Source organism: Polypterus senegalus, chromosome 18 (assembly GCF_016835505.1).
Source record: "Polypterus senegalus isolate Bchr_013 chromosome 18, ASM1683550v1, whole genome shotgun sequence".
NCBI classification, from domain to species: Eukaryota; Metazoa; Chordata; class Cladistia; order Polypteriformes; family Polypteridae; genus Polypterus; species Polypterus senegalus.
In genome coordinates this window covers 38,034,759-38,055,846 of record NC_053171.1, presented here as the reverse complement: position 1 = coordinate 38,055,846, position 21,088 = coordinate 38,034,759, and the positions used below count along the sequence as shown (strand labels likewise).

Below are 21,088 nucleotides of genomic sequence, written 5' to 3'. Positions count from 1 at the left end.
TTCAACTTTTGTCTCAGCAGTCCACAAGGTATTGTCCCAAAAGTCTTGGCAACCATTGAGATGTTTCTTAGCAAAATTGAGACGAGCCCAAATGTTCTTTTTGCTTAACAGTGGTTTGCGTTTTGGAAATCTGCCATGCAGGCTGTTTTTGCCCAGTCTCTTTCTTATGGTGTAGTCGTGAACACTGACCTTAATTGAGGCAAGTGATGCCTGCAGTTCTTTAGACGTTGTCCTGGGGTCTTTGTGACCTCTCGGATGAGTCGTCTCTGCGCTCTTGGGGTAATTTTGGTCGGCCGGCCACTCCTGGGAAGGTTCACCACTGTTCCATGTTTTTGCCATTTGTGGATAATGGCTCTCACTGTGGTTCGCTGGAGTCCCAAAGCTTTAGAAATGGCTTTATAACCTTTACCAGACTGATAGATCTCAATTACTTCTGTTCTCATTTGTTCCTGAATTTCTTTGGATCTTTGCATGATGTCTAGCTTTTGAGGTGCTTTTGGTCTACTTCTCTGTGTCAGGCAGCTCCTATTTAAGTGATTTCTTGATTGAAACAGGTGTGGCAGTACGAAAATTGAACTCAGGTGTGATACACCACAGTTAAGTTATTTTTTAACAAGGGGGCAATTACTTTTTCACACAGGGCCATGTAGGTTTGGATTTTTTTTCTCCCTAAATAATAAAAACCATCATTTAAAAACTGCATTTTGTGTTTACTTGTGTTATATTTGACTAATGGTTAAATGTGTTTGATGATCAGAAACATTTTGTGTGACAAACATGCAAAAGAATAAGAAATCAGGAAGGGGGCAAATAGTTTTTCACACCACTGTATATCCCCAAAGTCAAGTCGGAAAATTATTTTACTATTTGTTTGTACAGGAAGATCAGCATAACCACTATATGAATTAGGAGAGACAATTGGCAAGAATACACTGTACAATGAAGTTGCAAGCAACAGTAACAAACCTTACACACGCTGAAATGCTGTCCACAAGAACAATATGACATGGGCTTTTATAATGAAGGGGTTTACATAACAACAAAAAATAAGATTCTGGTTGTAAGTAATATAGTGGAAATAGGATTAATGCCAAAACTTCCTCCTTCTCCATATCATTAATGTTTACATGTACATTGTTTCTATACATCTTACTCTCCTATCAGCTTATTTTTAGTACATTTATTGAAAAAAAGACCTCTGGAGCAATATAGTTAACAAAAAGCATAACTAAAGTTTCACCTCCAGCTAAAAACTACAGTAAGTTATTAGTATTAAATACCCATTTTTAGGCATGTTTCATCTCTTCAAAGTCCTTCTGATTGACAACTAAAACATTCTGTTCTGCCTAGCCTTCAAAAATCTGGGTAAGCCTTTTAACAGAAATGTCCCTCTTTCTTACAAACCAAGAGTAGCTTACTATGCAGTACCAGGGTCCTCTGAATACGGTCAGTCATACCAACTGTGTATACTTTATTTACTCTTCTCTTTGCAATTGTTTAGCCTCACAATCGACAAATAGTTGAAGATGTAAGCGGGGATGGGGTACAATGCCCAGCTTCTCCATAAAACTGCAGTACCATTCATATTATAGCACTGGGTTACATTTAATAATCTATATATAGGCTATGAACCTATTGGAAATATGAACAGTGCTAGATTACTCTTCATTTCCTGAGCAATTCAAGTTGAAATTTATTGTTGCATGTATAGAGAGCACTGAAAATTTTATGCTCATATCTGATCAGCACACAATATGTTTGCATAATCTGGCTCCATGATCAAAAAGTAGTAAAGGCTCTAGAAGCACACTTTTTTATTTTATGTTTTCTTCCAAATCCCCAGAATAACTGCTAAAAATTATGCCAAATGTTGTACATTTTGGTTTTCTTGTTAGACTGACTGTCCTTATATATCAAGTTTGGCTGTATGAGTAAGAGACAATGCTGTAATGTACTAGTAGGCCATTCAAGATTAATTCTTTCCATTTACCTGAAGGTACTAGGATATTGTTCAGCTCCCTGAGACCCTAAATTGAATAAGACAGCTCAAAAATTTAACTGGAGAGAGTTAACTTGGAAAAGATGATCTTAGTATTGCTAAAAACAACACATTATCACGTTTTCTAATTCAGAAATGGAATTTGCACATTTCACAATCAATTAAAATACAACAATCCTTTTGGATTAATTAAACTAAAAGGCAATGTTATTGTGTTTTACAATTTACAAATCTTACAAGAAGCATAAAAGGTTCATACAGGTCAAAATGAATGAAGGGTGGATCAGTTTGGACGTGGCTCTGAAACCAACAAGAGTTTGGAAAGAGGAAAATGCAAGAATTAAAGGTCATAAGGGCATGTTTAAAATAATAATCTAGACAACCATAAAAATAAACATGATTAAGTTATGGACTTTAACCAAATTCAACAGCATTGTTTCTGAACTACCTTTGAAAGTTTAAATTAAGCTAATTTACAAGAAAAGTATACTTTAAAGCCAAACACTGTTAAAATCTTTATTTAATCTTGCCCATTTTGAACTCTCTACTCCCAAAACAATCAAACAATCACACGTAAATGCGTTCACAGCATTTTAAGACCGCAGATATGAGCAAGTGTTAAAACAGTGACCATGATACATTACCAATTTGAAGTAAAAGCAGAGTGTGGTGAAAAATAAACTTTTTAAATAAACATTAACAATGTTTTGCCTTGTTTATAACAACTATATTTTATACTTCCATTCAAATGATTAAGGTCATCACAAGCCCTGAATGAGGTAATCCTTGAACCCTAATTCCATAAGCAGTACAGTACCATCATTTACCATGTGCTTATGTATAGCTGGGCTGGTAACCTGTGACATGATAACTAATTCAGAGTAACTTCCGGATGTCTGATCCTTTAACTGCATATAAGCATTAGAATTATAATTTTAATTTCATCTGTGATATGATTTGTCACTTGGTTGCTAAAGACACTTTGATGATAACCGATGCTGTGGGTGACCCAGTATAGGGGTATATCATAGCTCCTATCTTCGAAAATGCAATGATTAGGAGTTGGATTGAGAGCAACAGTTGCCTATCAGGACCAGCAATGGTAAGTAGTGAGACACAATTGGGTTAGACAGCATGTCTTGATAAGCATAGCCAGGTCCAAAAAGGGAAACTGACTTTATCTTTGGGTTCATTTTTCACCCCCTGTCACTCTAATTTTGCATTAAAATAAATTGTATGCATTGGCATATTCGAAATACTAGAAAGTGCTGCAGTGGTTTGGAAAGAATTTTAATCTTTGGTAATATTATCTTTCACTTTAGTATCTACTCTGTAGTTTATTAGTTTTGCTTGTTATTTTAACAACTAGGGTCCAGTGGATGGCACATAGCTAGGACAGAGCCTTATTATCTTCATCAAACTATATTTGATAAGACATTTTTTAAATATACCTATCAAATGGTGGCTCCCCATTTGCCCCAAATATAGCTAGATCATGAACTTAAAAAAGAACCGCCAGCCAAAGTCAATTCAAAATGTGTCATATAATTATGGCAAATTAGCTACTTGCAGTTCTCAGCATTAAATAAGTCTATAAATTCTATCTTCCAGATGATTGATTAAATTGAAATCTGGTGACTAAGAAGACAATGCATTAACTAAATTCACTATTAGATTCCTGAAAAAAATTAAACCTCTCCTAATTGTGGAACATATCACAGCTGTAAAAGTTCATTCATATATGAGTATTCTGTACCTGATTAACAGTGATGGGTAAATACTGTGTATTTGTGCCATGGAAACACCATTTACATAATTAACACTACATTCACCAACCAGAATCTTGAGAATCTATGTGTTCATGGTTTATTCACAATATTCAGATAGCCCTTGATTTATGATTCAGATGGTAGCAGAATTCAGTAGATCACATGATATTTTTTCAGTCCTTGATTGTCCACCTACCTTATATTACTACAAACCACATATTTGTGTTTTTGCTGCCAGGAGTGAAATCCCCCCAAATATGTCTTTTTTAGCATTACTGTTAATAGATATTTATATTGAATTTTACAATAATACTTAACTGAAAGTAAGATACCTGATTCTAATGCATAAGTGACAAGCAACAATATCCAAAAAGTACAAAAAGAATTATCAAAAATAAACCACAGAAGAGATTCTGATGGATAACAAAAATAAACTTTACAATTTCAGGATTGCATATTTCAAATTAAAGTAAAATACAACAAAAACAACTCAGCTGTTGAATCTGATAAAGGATGTACAATTTTTATTGCTCTAACTGTGACCAGTTATTAAACATTTCTGATTAAAATTGGGGCAAAAGGTGCTCAGTGTAATAAATACAAAAACACAAAATATTTCCTTGCACTTAAGGGGCATATAAAGGCTCAGTTGCGTGCACACAGATAATGGCTGGGGTTGCTGAAACATAACAATCATGACAGATTTAAAATTACATTATTACATAATATCTCCTTTACCTCTCCCAAAGAAGTTGAGGAGGAGTTCTTCCTGTTTAGCTGTGTCTCATCCTGCGGCACCTCCTGTGACTGTCTTGCTCTACGACCAGTTTTAGCTCCCTGGAAAGTTTGAAATTAAATAATTATTAATAATATCCAAATGAAAATATAACATAAGAAATGAAAGCATCCAATAAGAAAAATAAATAATAGATAAAAAAATCTTAATAAATAATAGATAAAATGAAAAACATGGCAAAAGTAAATTAAATATGCATTGCTAAGACCGTGTTCATTCAGTCCTTTGTACTAACTTGAAATTACACATCATTTAATAATGAACAATACACTTTACACAATCAGGATTGTTGGCTTCATGGACTAGATTATGGCTTGGCAGTTTTTGTTTTCTTATCAATTTCCAAATTGTTATTTTGAGAGGGGAAAGTAAATGTATAAGTAATAAAAGAATACACCACCCAAAAATTGCAATGTTTTAATATACTACTTATATTATTAAATACATGAATATAAACTATAAACAATGCAAAATAAAAAGATTTTGTTTGTAGTGATTGACGAGAAACATTTTTAATCTGAGGACAGGGCTTTTGACCACTGAATGTGGCGGTGGTGGGGGTTATTCCTTTAATTTCAATATGCTTTACAATGATATCAGCATCACATTATAAATGAAGCAATGCTTCAAGCAAGAATAATTAGGGGTGTAGAAAGTACTAGTGGTAATTGCTTTCAACTATATCATATAATATCATAATACCTGGGTTATAATACTATAATATTTGTATCATTGTTTATATTGTGTAATATATTAAATATTGTGACTCTATTCTGTAACATATTGCTTTTCACTATTCTCCTTTTAATGGACTGAAGTAAAAGCTAAATTTATACAGGTAGGTATGTGCCTTTATTATATCTAATAAGTAAAACTCCTCTCATTCAGCCACACTATGTCAACTGATTACACTTAAATATTTTTATCAGTGAAAAAGGATTTCAGGCATCCCCTCAACAGTCTCTATAGCAAAACTGGAAATATTCAGTTGAGACACATAACACACATCAGCACATCCTCTACACAGAGCACTGAGTGAGCCCTAGTGAGATGAGCCTTTGCATTCATAGTTGGGCTGCCACCAATAACTGGAATTAGAAGTGTTTCATTTTGAATATATGTTATTAATTAACATTAATATGAATGACTTTTGTGATTAAATCAGTTTATTTTCATATGAAAATGGCTGTATGGTGTGTTTTTCAGGACCTTCATTAGCTTTCACTTCTCCTGTCATCCAGTGTCAGTATTACTTCATGTCTTGCATCATCTGTCACTTTTCACTAGTCACTCATCACTTATTGCAACTGACTTCTCATCCATCAAACATCACACATCTCTATTCATTTGCTGCTCAACACACATCATAATTCACTATTTGCTTATCAAATTTTCATTTATTACACATCACTCCTCACTTGTCACTCATCGAGCATCACATGTTGCTTTTACATTTTCTGTCTTTTTTAAACTAAAGTTAAATTTAATTCATGAAGGTTGACCATACTCTGGTAGCAACAATCAGATGTAGGCAGGATTGGAAGTCCAAGTGTTATATGATGTCAGATGCTTGTTTATTTAGGTTTTAATATGCTAGTCATTGTGTTTTTTTAGTCATCAATATACAAGGTAAATATTCTCCCCTGTACTACAATGCAGCAGTAGTTCTCATTATATGCTAAGTCTGGCATTTGTCCCCATCCCATCCCATGTCCATCTGAGTATACCTAGTTTTATATAGTACATTTTTGGACATCTAAACCAACCTACACCCTCTGTCCCACAGTAAGGACCATCTCCTAACAACATCAAGAAGTTTGTGTCATGTCTGATAACAAACCGTACAGAAGATTATGAACCAACTCTGACTACTTCAAATGCTACAGCTACAAAAACAAAGATAACAAAGTATGATGAGTCATCTGTCTCCCTCAGCTGTACCAGTACTACGTAGTACAGAGGGGAGACCAAAGGGTGTTTTGCATCTTAAAATGCTAGCTGACAACAGTTTTAAGTCAAACAAGTTGAGACACCGTCTGGAGTCTTTACATCCCAAACACAAGGACAAGCACTTTGATTTCTTTAAAAAGAAACTAGAAAACTGTCATGCTCAACAGAGTTGTTTTATTAAAACCATTTCTGTGCCTGCATATGTTCAATTCACTTCAATTGAAAGAAGCCTATGAATCGCCCAGTGTAAAAAGCCCCACACCAACGCAGAGAATTAATCTTCCCTGTTGCTATTGATATGGCTTCCACTATGATTGATGAAGCAACAGCCAGTAAAAACTGAAAGTTATTTCTCTGTCAAACAATACCATAGCCAGGTACATTTACAACATGTCAAAGGATCTGGAGATACAGCTTATTGACAAAATCAGAGAGACATTTCCGACTTCAGATGAATGAAACAAATAATAGCAATAAAGACTGGTTATTGATAGTATATGTCAGATAGGTTGATGCCAATGATTTGGGGGAAAATTTGATTTACTGCAAACCTGTAACTAACAGAGACACTAAATTAACAATCCAAAATGACAGATGATTACTTGAATGTGGATGATCAGAAATGAAAAGACTGTGTGGGAATCTATAAAGATGAGGCAAATGAAATGGCTGGGAAACGGTAGGTTGAAATTGCAAGCACTCATCCAGTACATTTGTCCCAAAGTGCAATCGACACACTATATGATGCTTAGAGAGGTGCTTGCATTCAAAAAACTTAAGTTACTGCTATTATAAACTATATAAAAACAAGACCAATTGAATCTTGGATATTTTCCACACTTTGGAAAGAAATGGATGACAAAATTTCATAATGAAACTTGCATACCTTAGTGACATGTTTCAGAAACTCAATGAACTAAATCTAAAGTTGCAGGGTAGTAACACACATCTTCCTCAGTTTGTAGATACAGTATAATAACATCCTTTACCACAAGCAGGAGAGGTGGGGACAATAAGTGAAAGAGGAGAATGTAGACTTCTCTGACAGCATCATTCATTGAGGTCAATAAACTGCATAACGGGCGGCTTGGTGGCGCAGTGGTAACGCTGCTGCCTCGCAGTAAGGAGACCTGGGTTCAGTTCCCGGGTCCTCCCTGCGTGGAGTTTGCATGTTCTCCCTGTGTCTGCGTGCTCCAGTTTCCTCCCACAGTCCAAAGACATGCAGGTTAGGTGCATTGGCGATCCTAAATTGTCCCTAGTGTGTGCTTGGCGTGTGTGTGTGCCCTGTGGTGGGGGGAAAAACCCCGGCCCGGGGTTTGCTTTCTGCCTTGCGCCCTGTGTTGGCTGGGATTGGCTCCACCAAACCCCTGTGACCCTGTAGTTAGGATATAGCGGGTTGGATAATGGATGGAAACTGCATAACACAGTAATTCTGTGTGTTCAATGTCATGTCTCAGCTCTACAAAAACATTTTCAGAGGTATTTCTCAATAGAAGATCGTGCAAAACATAACTTGTTCAGTGCAACACCAGCAGATGATTTCAGCTTTGAAGAGCAGGAACAGTGTCTTTATATGACCTCTGATTCAACAATGAGGCTCCAAGCCTTTGGCTGCATTTAGGACAGGAGCAGAGAAGGAGTTACCACTGTTAGGGCAGAGAGCCCTGGCCATACACTTACCATTTTTCCAGTTTCTACCTGTATAAGGTAGGTTTTTCTGATGCTGCCCCAATCAAGAAGAAAAACAGGTCAAAGCTAAATAAATGAAAATTAAATAACAGTAGCAATCTCAAAACAGCCCAGCACCATTTGCAGGAAATCTACAGCACATAGGAGGCTCACTCCACTCCAGGACTAGAGGTACAATTCTTTAAAAAATGTTCATTTTTTGATTATTTTCTGTGAGTTTGAAATGCTGTAATTCCTGTCAGCAAGATAATCTTGAAAGGAAACAAAATGTTGTTGAAAGCAATGAATGGTGTTACGTGGTAAAATTGTTTAAGTTTAGTTTTAACTATTGATGTTAACTGTAAGACAAAAAATAAAGACAAGTGATTCCAATTAAAATGTATAATTACTTCAGTAAATACAAGCTCTTGTACTACTTTTAATATTATCACTGTGAAAAGACATTTGTTATTCTCACTGTAAAATGTTACATACTGATATTTCAGCTTGATAATAATTTGCAATGGGTGTGCACTTGTGTGTGTGCTTATTTGGTGGGGGGGGTGGGGGGCAGAAGGAGGCTTTAAAATACTCATATCAAGAAAAGGGGAGCCTGACAAAAACATTTTGGAACCACACCATTGGTTCCATTATTAAACCAATCACAGCTGATAACTGAGAAAAGTTAAGATAGTCCCACTAGACTTTGCTCAGAATTGGGTCTACCACTAATGGAAAAGGGCACAGACAGAATGGGGAAACAATGCAGAGGATAAATGATCCAAAAAGCAAAGTCTAAATAATAGGGGTTGATATCAGGGTCAAAACTAAGAAGAGAACAAAGTCCAAAACACTAAACAAAAATCAAGTCACAGCAAAAAGTTGTTTTTTGTGATCTATCCAGAATTTTGAACAACTGGTAAATGCATTAAGCGGACATTTAAAATGCCACAACTGTGTCACAACTTCTGTTTGTCACAGGCTAACAACATCTAGCAACAGTAAAAAAAATCTCCACAAAAAGGCAGAACCATGATGACATCACATTAAAATATGAAATAATTCCAAAACTATAAATAATTCCAAAGCTATGGTTTTAAATTTAAAAAATGACAACAGAAATGCATTCCACCTTGTTCAAAACGCATCAAATGAAGGGGATAAAAAAATTCACAAAGTAGAACCAGAAGAAAATTAAACAAATTCATGACAGCAGCAACCATTAAAAAAAATTAAACTGTCTGGAAGTAAATAATGTACATCTGGCAAAATATACAGCATAATATAGCTTTGCATGTTTTGCTTATGCAAGCTTAATGATAATGGTAGTCATTTTTACATTGAGGAAGGGCAGAGAGATATTAAATGGCACCTCTAGACTGACCTGGAATGAATAGACTTGTGTCCTGGGATGGTCTAGTGCCATGGATGGTTGGTTCATATTTTTCACCCAAGGTTGTTGAAAGCCAACCAAATAACACTAACAGCTACCAGTCTAGTCCGTAGTGGATTAAAGAAATGGATGGATGATTAAAGTATATAATGATAAATTTCTGGCAATGCCAGTTTAGAGACACCAATTGACAAGCACATCACTGAGTTGTGGATTGAGTCTTTAGGTGTCCTGTTTATGTCCCTGCTGATAATTTCCAGAAGTAACTATTTAATAATAATTAGTTAAAAAAAAAACACATTTGTTTTGCACCTTTTCAGCAAGCAAACTGGATAAATGTGGATTATGTGACATGAATAACATTTTTTTTCCTTCACAATGGATGTTTTTCACATTATTTGCCACTGTAAACCACTGGTAACTATTGATTTCTGTTATAAACTTCCTTCATTCCATTCTGCATGAAAACGTGAGATTTTTTTTTCTCAGCTACCACTACAAGTACATGGGATAAGTCACATATAAAAAATGCATTCTGGATCTTTTTACTGTGCCCATAAAACTGGACAGGAAAAAGCTATAGCTGTGCTTGCTTACATAGCCGAGGACAGTCATTTTTCATTGAGAAAGAGAGGAAAAAAAACTTTATAGACTCAATTTAACCATAAACAGGAACATAAAACTGGAAAAATCTGTGCTTTTTTCCGTTACCTATACATTTATTTAAGCCTGATTAGTCATCTATCAAAGGGATCGATAAAAAGCGCTTATCCTCACATCTTTGGACTCATTCAGAGTGCTGCAATTAAAAATATAAGTTATTCTCCAATACGTGCGTATTTAGAAACCAGAAATGCGGATCATAGCAGTTTTATCGTGTTGAAAAAAATATAATCAAGTCTATCTGAGAATATGTGAGGTTTCAGCCAACGAGCCGTACCGCTAGGCTAGAACGGAGTATGAATAACATGAATCAGTTAATCAGGACTGAATGGCAGCGATTCTGTTTCTTTCAAAAACTGCAGGATTACCATCCAGTAAAACGGCGTAAACCTAGTAAAACCTACTCAGTCTTCAAGCCTTGTTTTTCTTATGTTGTGTCCTAGAAAAGCGTCTGCTAGTTGGTAGATTTATATGGCATTCTACAGACAGACAACCTTTATTAATAACGTCGCCGAATATATACGTTTCCACTCAGCGTGCAATACTTGATGGACTAACTTAATAATTTAACATTGTACTGTACTGATGGCGGAATGCGTGACTAGATGTATTTTATTTTGCAAAAGAACTTACAGTCTTTTTCGTGCTTTGCTCCCCCAAGTCTAGAGCGTCCTCCATTTTCGCAAATGAACAACTTCCTGGAAACCTTGCGCGTTGCTAGTAACTATTGTCATGACAACGGCGAATTTACCTCAAGTGCTCTATGTGGCTCGCAGTTTGAAGTTCGCGCTGCTACATTGGACAAGTACCGAGGAGATGCTACGACTATCGAGTTTATGGAATGCTTAACTAAACTTCCGGTACAAATATATACATTTGACGCACGTTTTTCAAAGCGAAATATTTATGTTGCTTTTATTTTGCATTGTTTATAGTTTATATTTATGTATGTAATAATATTGGCTTATTTACTTATATATGCTTATTGTATTTTTTATTTATCTACATGTATTATTATTATGATTGCATTTGTTTTTTATAACATTTCTTGCTAAATGTTGTTTGTGGATTTGGAGTTTTTGCCTATTTTTCTAGTTCTCTTTAAATATAACTTACATTTTGTTTTTTGGTCTCTCTCACTTTTCACTTTTAAATAAGAATTAATTTTTGCAGAACTATCACATACATTTCTTTGGGCCATTTTTATACTTATCTCTTTGTGGTGTATTTATTGCGGCATGTGTCACCAGGCCCCTGCAGATGATTCGAAATGCAACAAAACATATGATGTTCAACAAGCCGAGATGGGGATATGTCACTGCTTTTTTCAGGTCCCTACTGAAGGGGCTTTTATTAAGTTCAGATCTTTGATGCTCTGCTTCTTCTCAGGCACTCCTGTCTGCCGATGAATGGTGTCTGATGATGCCATCTCTGCATGACATCAAATCTCAATCCTTTTCATGTATACCTCCTAGATGGTAGAACGAGCTGCCCACTCCATTCGAAATTCTGACACCCTCAAAGTGTTTAAGAAGCATTTGAAGACTCTCTTGTTTGGTGAATTTTTGTCTAACTGATTAGGTTTCTGTAAGGACGTGTAACAAGCTTGTACTTTGCTCTGAGCTCTTCACATGTGATGATCAATTTTGTAACCTTGTCCTGTAACACTTGTTCCAAAACAGTTTCACAGACCAATGTTTACTTGATTATATTGACCTCCTGTGTATGTTGCTTTGGGTATATGGGTCTTCTAAGCAAGTAAATGTAACTGTAAATGTAAGTATTTTAATACAGTTGTACAATTGTGTAGAGTGTAATGACGGCAAAACAGATATTCTTGTAGGCTTACAGCTCCTGGACCCTTAACTTTGAGTCTAAAATCAGATAGTTCCTGAACCACAATTCTTCACCACAAACCAAAAGCATATATTTAATTGTATGATGGACTCCATAGCAGTGGACGAATGCCCTTTATAGGCTGGCTCTTGCCTTGACCCAAAGATGGTGTGGGTAAGCCCCTTTTCACTTCGCTCACCCGACCCCCGGTTTGGTTTACTAGATATACAATTTAAAGAGATTGTTATTTTCGTGGGAATTGTTACATATGCATTATTTTCACTTTTACTTTAAAACGTTTGTTAAAAGAATACTTGTCCTTTATTTCCGGCCCCAGGCGGGGTTAAATCTTTCTTGCAGGACATATAACACTGCTCGTGTTGTGAAGTGGGGGGGGGGAGGCTGAAGGCACGCTAAGGGGATGTCGTCAGATCATCTGCTGTCTTTTTGGTGCTGCTGCTGCTGGCGAGCTGCGTGTTCTTTTTGTTTCACTGCACGTCGATCATTTAAAAGCCTGTATAGCAACTGTCCTTTTGCCACTTTGTGTCTCTGCTGCTTGCGTTGTGAAGGGGGGGCTGAACGCACGCTAAGAAGTTGCAGTCAGATCATCTGCTGGCTTGTTGCTGCTGGCGAGCTGGATTTTCTGCTTGTCGCGCTTTGCATCTATTATTTCAAAGACTGTACAGCAGCTGTCCTTTTGCCACTTCGCATCTCTGCCGTTCGCATTGTGAAATGGGGTGGGGTTTAGGAGGGATGAACGCACACTAAGAAGAAGAGGTGGGATCATCTGCTGGTTTCCTGCTGCTGCTGTTGGCAAGTTGCGTGTTCTGCTTTTCGCTTGTCGTTGTTTTAAGAGCTGGGAGCACATGATGTCTGTCTGCCAAAAGCATTCCAACAACTGCTTGGTTAGATGTCCGTGAACTTGTTTTAAATGTTGTCTCACTGCCTTGTCTCGCGGGACGTCAAATTGTCTTCGCTTGAAGTTAAAGTGTCTCTCGTGGAACGTCAAATTGTTTTCTGAGAAGATTATGTCTCGTCTCCCTCCCAGGATTTTTTTTTTATAATAGAGAGATTAGTTCAGAATAAACATTTTGATATGTAGTTATTTGTCTGAATTTTTTTTTATTTTAATGATTCCAAACATTTTGTTACATTAAAATCTTGTTTAAAGTATGTATTAATTATGTCGGCTCACTTTTTTAGCTATCTGAGTAATTGCTATCTTAATCCTTTATCCATTTTGTTACCCATTTCCAAACCCTCAATCAACTGATGCAAAGCAAGAGTAGTACTGTACAGACAGAACAGGACACCAGTAGCTGCAGAGGACATATTCACTTCAAGGTACTCATCCTATGAGTGTGAACTGAATAAGCACATCTGAAAATGGATGGATGGAATCAGTATTCAATGTTATTGGGTTACCCGTAACTCCTATTAAATAATTAGACATCGATCAAAAAGAATTTTACCAAATGTAAACTTTTTAATATTTTTGAAAGATTCTGTTAAGGAAATACATAAATAAATCCCTGAGCTAAAATAATGTAATAATGTAAAACTAATTTAAAATAAAATATCTGTGATAAAATAAAAAAATTCTTTTAGAACTTACACATACCGTATTAACTATATATAAGAACCATAAGGCAACAAGTTAAGGTCAGCTTGAGAACACAGATTAGTGGTTGTTTAGGGAGGTTTTCACATTTTGAGACGTTGCTCTTGTCTTGACTAAAGTGAGTGAACGTTCAGGAATCCCCTCATTGCATGGGGCCCTAGGCATTTGCCTGCCTTGCCTGTCCTATAAATACTTCTTTGCTAAGGGTCTATTTCTGCTTTTCGAGTAATTGTTTTTGCGAATTTAGTGATTGATAGCACGGAGGTACAACAATTGGCATTTGTGCCCTGCCATACTTGGTCCAAAGCTTGATTCCTGGGCTGGCTCTCTTTGTGGACTTTTTATCATTCCCATGTGTTTGAACAGGTTTCAGGCTGTTGGGTTGAATTATCAGCTTAATTTCGACATTTTGGAGTGTTTGCTTGCTATGATTCTCTATGTCAGCAGACACGTGGTTCACATGCTGTGTAACACCATGGTAGCTACCTGGTACAAAATCATTTTACAATAAGGAAGGTTCCAAACATTGTGGAAATAAAGTAAAGACTCCTCAATAGACTTAGTTCTTCAGCAATAAAATTTTAGTTCAATAGCTGGTTTTGATGTATCTTTGTTTAATCACTTCAGGTTTAATTTGCCTTGTGAATTCTGGCTACCAATCTCTATTCTTTGACCTATGAGCCTCCCAATAGATCCCTAATTCAAAATATATGATGCCTGCCACTATTCTTAAAACAGCTCCATGAGAAACATGTATGGATGGTTCTTGATGGTCAAACCAATCAAAACCATCAAACAAAATTCTCAGATGCAAAAGAAAAAAGAGCAAATTTCTTCACTGAGGCTCGTGTTTTGTCTCCCCAGGTGTGTCTGACTTTAAAGTTATAGGCCTTAAGCTTCAATTATTTTTACAAATTTCATACTATATGAGTAAATTTCAAAATGGCCTTCTTATGCAGCTAATATTTTTTCTTATATTCATAGTAAAATTAAATTATTTTATATAGAAGTATACAGTATATGCAAGATAAAACTGTAGTTACTGTAAACATGTAAGTATACCAAAAAAAATCACTTCGCAGCATTTATCTGCATGCATTTTGAAAGCATAAATTGTAGTGTTATATAAATTGTGATTATATCTGTTGTAAAATATAGATACCTAAAAATTATTTTTTTTTCTCCTTATGACTTTGTATTTGAAGTAGTGAGTTTAGACAATGGAATGATAGATACTCCTGTTTCATAAAACTGATGGTCATGAAAAGCAAAAGAAATCTAATTAGACAATAGAAAAATAAAGAAATGTGAGAAGTCCCTTTCTAGTTGTAAATTCCAAAATGTGTGAAAAGTATTTTTTTACATCCATATTGAATATCTGAAATAACTTAACCTGGCTTGGAGACTGTAGCGAAGTTTGACTCCGAAGAGCCATTTTACTAACATTAAGATAGAAAGGAAGCTTAGACCATGACTTGAAAAGAATCCTCACATGCCTCTTCTGGCAACATGTATCTTTTTTTGCATGTGCTAAAAATTGAGCATCATATTATTCATCATTCTTTCTGAAACTGAGCTTGTTAAGTTTTAATATAAAGCCTATTTATGTTAACTAACCCAAACCAAATGGCCATTATGTCTGAGAATTTTCCAGGTGATAAATTTTTTTCTTAAACAAAACGTGCAGTAATAATGCAGTAAATAATAGGGTACTGTGTTAATACATGTGCTATTATGAAGTGGTTTTAAAATGATGTCATTTCTTTTATTAATAATTTTCAATGTGTTCTGGTTCTGACTTTTAAAAAATCCACTCACCCTATTAATAAACATAGCTTTTAGTATATATATGTGTAGGAAATTAGCCTATTTAGGATACACAGATCGCTTTCCCAACCTTGTTAAATTTAAATTGTTCCAATAAAAATGTTCTGCATTCAGTACTGTAAGACCTGCTAGCCAATTATTTACTCACACAAAGTATGAATGTAAGTGAAAAGAATAGGAGCAGCTGTTTAGTCCCATACAGTGAGTGAACCATTGTATGGTATGTATATATATTTAATAAAAACTACATAATATATCATCTGTGTGTATATACACTATCCACTTGTTTTCTAGGAGCAGTAAAATATATACTTTCTAATTTGCACTTCTTCTTTACCAGTTTTTTGTATCTGCTACTTACTAGTCATGGCTGCTTGGAAACACAGCATTTCCCAGCAGAAATATAGAAAGCAGTTTTGGATGGGACACTCGCTCCATTCAGGTCATACTCATACACACACTCACACACTGGGCTATTTTAGCATCTTCAATAAATGTGGAAATCAACAAACTTCCTGCAGGAAGCCTACACAAATACAGAGAGAATATCTAAACTCTGCACAAAGGGCATCCCGGCCATAATATATACTGTACATGGTCCAAAGCACTGTAAAGTACTGAGCTCTACATATTATTCCATAACTATTAGATAACATATGCCTTGATCTGGACTTTATTTTGTGGAAGGAACAAGCTTCTCTTAGCATGTTCCTTTGTGAACGCAACAAGCTGGACCAGCTCTATCTAAATGTTAATGCCTTTAAATGTAAACCTGTGTTATAACTGAGAAGATCTGACTGTATCTTTTTATTATAGACACCATCATTGTTTGCTGTATGTGATGCAATGTTGCAGGACAGGACAGCCTGGTGTGAGTGATATGTGACGTCCTTATCGCCACCATATAAAGGTTAGCATCAAACATTTCCTGAGTGTCCGAGTTTGTGGATAAATCAAAACTAAATAAAAACCTTCTGTTACTACTGTTTAAAGTTCTCCCTGGTTACAAATTCTTTTCTGCTCTTCATTTTTGATTTATGTCTTGCATTTTGGCTTTGACTACAGGAAAAGTTCTGTTTACTGATTCTTTCACTACATTTTAGATCTTTGATTTTATCTCACATTCTGGCCTTTGTTTGTTTCATTTCTGTACTTCTGGTTATGAACTTGGCTATATATTACACATAAAATTCATTTTCTGATTCCATCTGCCTGTGGTGGGCTGGCACCCTGCCCAGGGTTTGTTTCCTGCCTTGTGCCCTATGTTGGCTGGGGTTGGCTCCAGCAGACCCCCGTGACCCTGTAGTTAGGATATAGCAGGTTGGATAATGGATGGATGGATGGATTTCATCTGCTGCCGCTCTGCACAGTCAGCATAACATGAAGAGATCATTAGAGTGGCAGAAATACAGAATGTAGTTCTGGATGGGACATTTATTCCTTTTAGGTCATACTTATACGCACACTCACTGGTTAGTTTTATATCTTCAGATCCCTAGAGACCCAAGTAGCATTCCAATTACTTCCGATGTGTCATTTGTGTCTGACTTGTCAAGTTAATTAACATCTCTTAACTGGCTTGCTGTAAGAGAGTGGGTTCTGCAATTGACTAGTATTCCATATCGGATTCATTCCTGCCTTGAACAGGAGCTGCTGAGGTCCCACTGAATTTTCTAATAGAAAAAATAGAGTCAGAGAATGGATTGATAAATGTTAGATTATTAGAATAATCTAGACAAGAACAGGCGGCCATTCAGCAAAACAAAGCTCTCAGTCCTATTCACTTAATTCCTCTAAAATAACATCAAGTCCAGTTCTAAAAGCCCCTAAAGTCCTACTCCCTGTAGCCCTGGAATCAGCCTAGTCGGTCTTTTCTGGACTTTTTCCAGCATTGGTATGTCTTTTATGTAGCCTGGGGACCAAAACTGGGGACCAAAACTGTACATGGTACTCCTGATGAGGCTTCACCAGTGCATTATAAAGTTTGAGCATCACCTAGTTGGGCCACACATCAGGGTGCTGTATAACCTAACATTCTGTTAGTCTTAATGGCTTATGAGCACTGTCTTGCAGTTGGTAGTGTCAAGTCAGCTACAACTCCTAAATCCTTCTCATAATATATAGTTTTGATTTTCAGATCTCCCATTGTGTTTTCAAAACTAAAATTTTAACTTCTTACATGTAAGAATTTACATTTACTTACATTAAATTTCATCTGCCACAAATCTGCCCAAGTCTGTATGCTGTCCAAGTCTCTCTGAAATGATTCAACAGATTCTAGATTATCAGACATGGTATTATCTGCAAACATAACCAGCTTGTTACTTATATTCCTATCATTTATATACAGTACATATTATCTAAACATCAGCCAATTCTGATAAGGTTTCTCACACTATAAGCCTCTGCTTTCTGTGTCTGAGCCAATTTTTCAACCATCTACAAACAACACCCTGAACTCCCACTTATTTTAGTTTGATGCCCAACCTCTCATGTGGCACCTTATCAAATGCTTTCTGAAAGACCAGATAAATAATATTGTATGCTCCACTTTGATCATATCATTTTGTTGTTGATTGTTTAGTACAGCTTTTGTTCTTGCTATGTGTTGCTCATCTTTCCCTTAATAATTCCTTCCATTAATTTACCTGTGATACTGTGAAGCTTACTGGCCTATAGTTGCTTGGATCTGCCTGGTTTTATATAACAAGATAATATTTACCAATTTCTAGTCCTTCAGAATTTCCAAAGTGCATAGTATCTTCCTAAAAATATGTGTCAAGTGTTTATACATTTACTCGCTAACTTCCTTGACAAATACTATCTGGTTCTGGTGATTTGTTTGATTTCAGCCTATTTAATTTGAGCAGTTTTTCTCCCTCTATGATTTCCAAATCCCTTAGTACTTTCTTAATGGTTACTTTTACCACTGGGAAGTTATCTACTTCCTCACATGTGAAAACCTCAGAAAAATGTAGTTTAGAGTATCTACTATTTCACTGTCCATCCATTTTCTAACCCACTGAATCCAAATACAGGGTCACGGGGGTCTGCTGGAGCCAATCCCAGCCAACACAGGGTACGAACCAATCCTGGGCAGGGTGCCAACCCACCACAGGACACACACAAACACACACTAGGGCCAATTTAGAATCACCAATCCACCTAACCTGCATGTCTTTGGATTGTGGGAGGAAACCCACGCAGACACAGGGAGAACATGCAAACTCCACGCAGGGAGGACCCGGGAAGCGAACCCGGGTCTCCTAACTGCGAGGCAGCAGCGGTAATACTGCACCACCGTGCCGTCCTATTTTACTGTCTGTACTGCTAAAATACTCGGGGAAAATATTCAGGTAGTTAAAGTATAATATCCCCCCAAAATGTCATGACAGTTTTTCATCATCCAATATGTAGTATCCTGACTTTGATATTTTATTCATCTATCTTTTTCCATATCCAGTTGTTGAGTTCACAGTCAAGGGTCTATCTCAACAGCTAATGAGAGGAGCCAACCCCGGACAGGATGCAAGCCCATTACAATGTTTACACATGCACACACAAACTCAGAACAAACCAATTTAGATTAACCAGTTAATCCAATTACCACAATTTTGATTGAATAAGAAAACCCAGAACACCTGAGAAAAATCAACACAAATATGAGGACATTATTCAAACACCACACATGCAGTACCTTAAACCCAGAAATCTGCAGCTATCATACTAAGCACTGCATCACCACGTTGCCCTGGTGAAACTGAGAATCTTCTTTCTGTCCTGAACAAGAGCAGGAAACACCTTTTTGGGAGTTTTGAAAAGTGATTTTAACATATCAGTGGAACAGTGGTTAGTGCACTCCCACACAGATCCAGTATTTTGGATTTAGTTCCTGTGCACAGTTGATAAGTTCTCCTATGTTTACATGAAGTTTGGTCAAAGAGGAAAATTAGGTTAATTGGTGATATCAAATTGGCCCTGTTCAGTGTTGGATCCTGTCTTGCTACCAAAGGGGCAAATGTAGGCTTTGATCCCATAATCTTGAATTGGATTAGGTGATTTTTAGAATGTTTTGATTAAAAGAAGACATAGAGGGTCATTTATCCATCTCTGGTGGTCACTGCCAAGTTAGTGTCCATTAGAATAATAAGATTGTGTCTCACAACATTCACAAGAATAAGAGGATAATCAAATGAACTGGTCATAAAAGCACAAAACTCAAAATGCTAGTTAACAATCACTGCACAGCAGAGCAAGCTTGTTGTACACATCAGTGGCTTTTTTGGCATGAAAATGCTGTTATGGCCACACAGACCTGAGAGTCGCTGTCAAAAGGGTAGAAAGCCATCCTGAGAGGCTGTTCAGAGGCTTTGTGTGTGTGTGTGTGTGTGTGTAAGTGAATGAAATACAGAAAGAGAGAGATAGAGAAAGAGAGAGAGAGAGAGGAAGGATTAAGCATTTAAAGAGTGGAACTTGCAAGACCCACTTTCCTTCTTTAATCAACTGGCCTGCGTATGTGGCTTCCAACAGGGAAACTGAGTGGTGTTGCCTCTGACCACATACGAATCTCTTAAGAAGGTTATACCCTTCAAGGCCCAATGAAGACCTTAAAAGATCTACGTTGTATATCCACACACAAGAGCAAATGTATGCCTAGAACACTGCACGTTTCTAGATAAGTAACTGCTTTGAAGATATCATGGAAAACTGGCAAAAATTGTATATGACTACTGTACTTAGTTGTGTGTGCTATAAACATTTTAATAATACAGTAAATGATTGGGGCAAAGTTATGGTACAGTTTAATCATTCTTTTGCACAACAGCTCTACATGCTGCCACCAGAACACATATTTCATTGAAATGTGATTAAAAGCGGAGTACTGCCAATAAAACTCCAAATCCAAAATTAAATAACATAAATGACCAACAGAAATAATAAAAGCAAAAGGTTTCTCACAAAATAAACAATCAAAAAAGAAGAAATATAAAGACAGAAATAAGAGTAAAAATATCACCACACCTCACCCCCCATCCACCCTCTCACAAGATTTTCCCTGTTAAAAAGATAAAAAATAAACTGCCTGAGCAGAACCTAGGAGGGAAATGCAGTCCAAATGCCAGACCCCACTAATGCAGGATTTAAGAAGCAGGGAGAAAAGAACAACAGCAACCACTGGCCATCCAGCTCCGCAGATTTCCCACTAGAGCATGCCATTTTATAATATATGAAGAAGATAATCCATTGATCACTGCTGCTAAGAGTTCTAGGAGAGTAACACTGGAAAATGAGGCTTGCCAAGATGCAAAGAAGATCAGATATCCAGTGAGAAGCTAAGGATGCCTTTGCAGCCATTGTGCCTGGAAAAAATATCCTCCATATGATAGAGAAAAGAGGGGAGAGGGATGAGAAGTTCAGTAAGAGAAGAAAAATTGAGGAAGGGAAGGGATAATAATTTGAAAAATAGTTAAAAGAAATTTAGCAATGGACAACCACAAAGCTGAGACTGGAGGGCACACCCAAGACACATGCGAAAAAGTACCTGTGATACTTGCTTGGCAGAAGG

The 21,088-nt window shown here is 36.5% G+C and overlaps 1 protein-coding gene across 2 annotated transcripts in view; it reads right to left on the bottom strand.

The window, feature by feature from the left end:
* Positions 1–10,944, bottom strand: part of LOC120518923 (intraflagellar transport protein 43 homolog A) — a 101,648-nt gene extending 90,704 nt beyond the window's left edge. For both annotated transcript variants that reach the window (XM_039741948.1, XM_039741947.1), the window contains exons 1-2: positions 10,872–10,944; positions 4,507–4,605 (exon numbers count right to left, since the gene is read on the bottom strand). In XM_039741948.1, the coding sequence (XP_039597882.1) occupies positions 4,507–4,605; positions 10,872–10,916 (144 nt within the window). In that variant the 5' untranslated portion in view covers positions 10,917–10,944. The remainder of the gene's footprint in view (positions 1–4,506; positions 4,606–10,871) is intronic.
* Between the last annotated feature and the right edge of the window lie 10,144 nt (positions 10,945–21,088).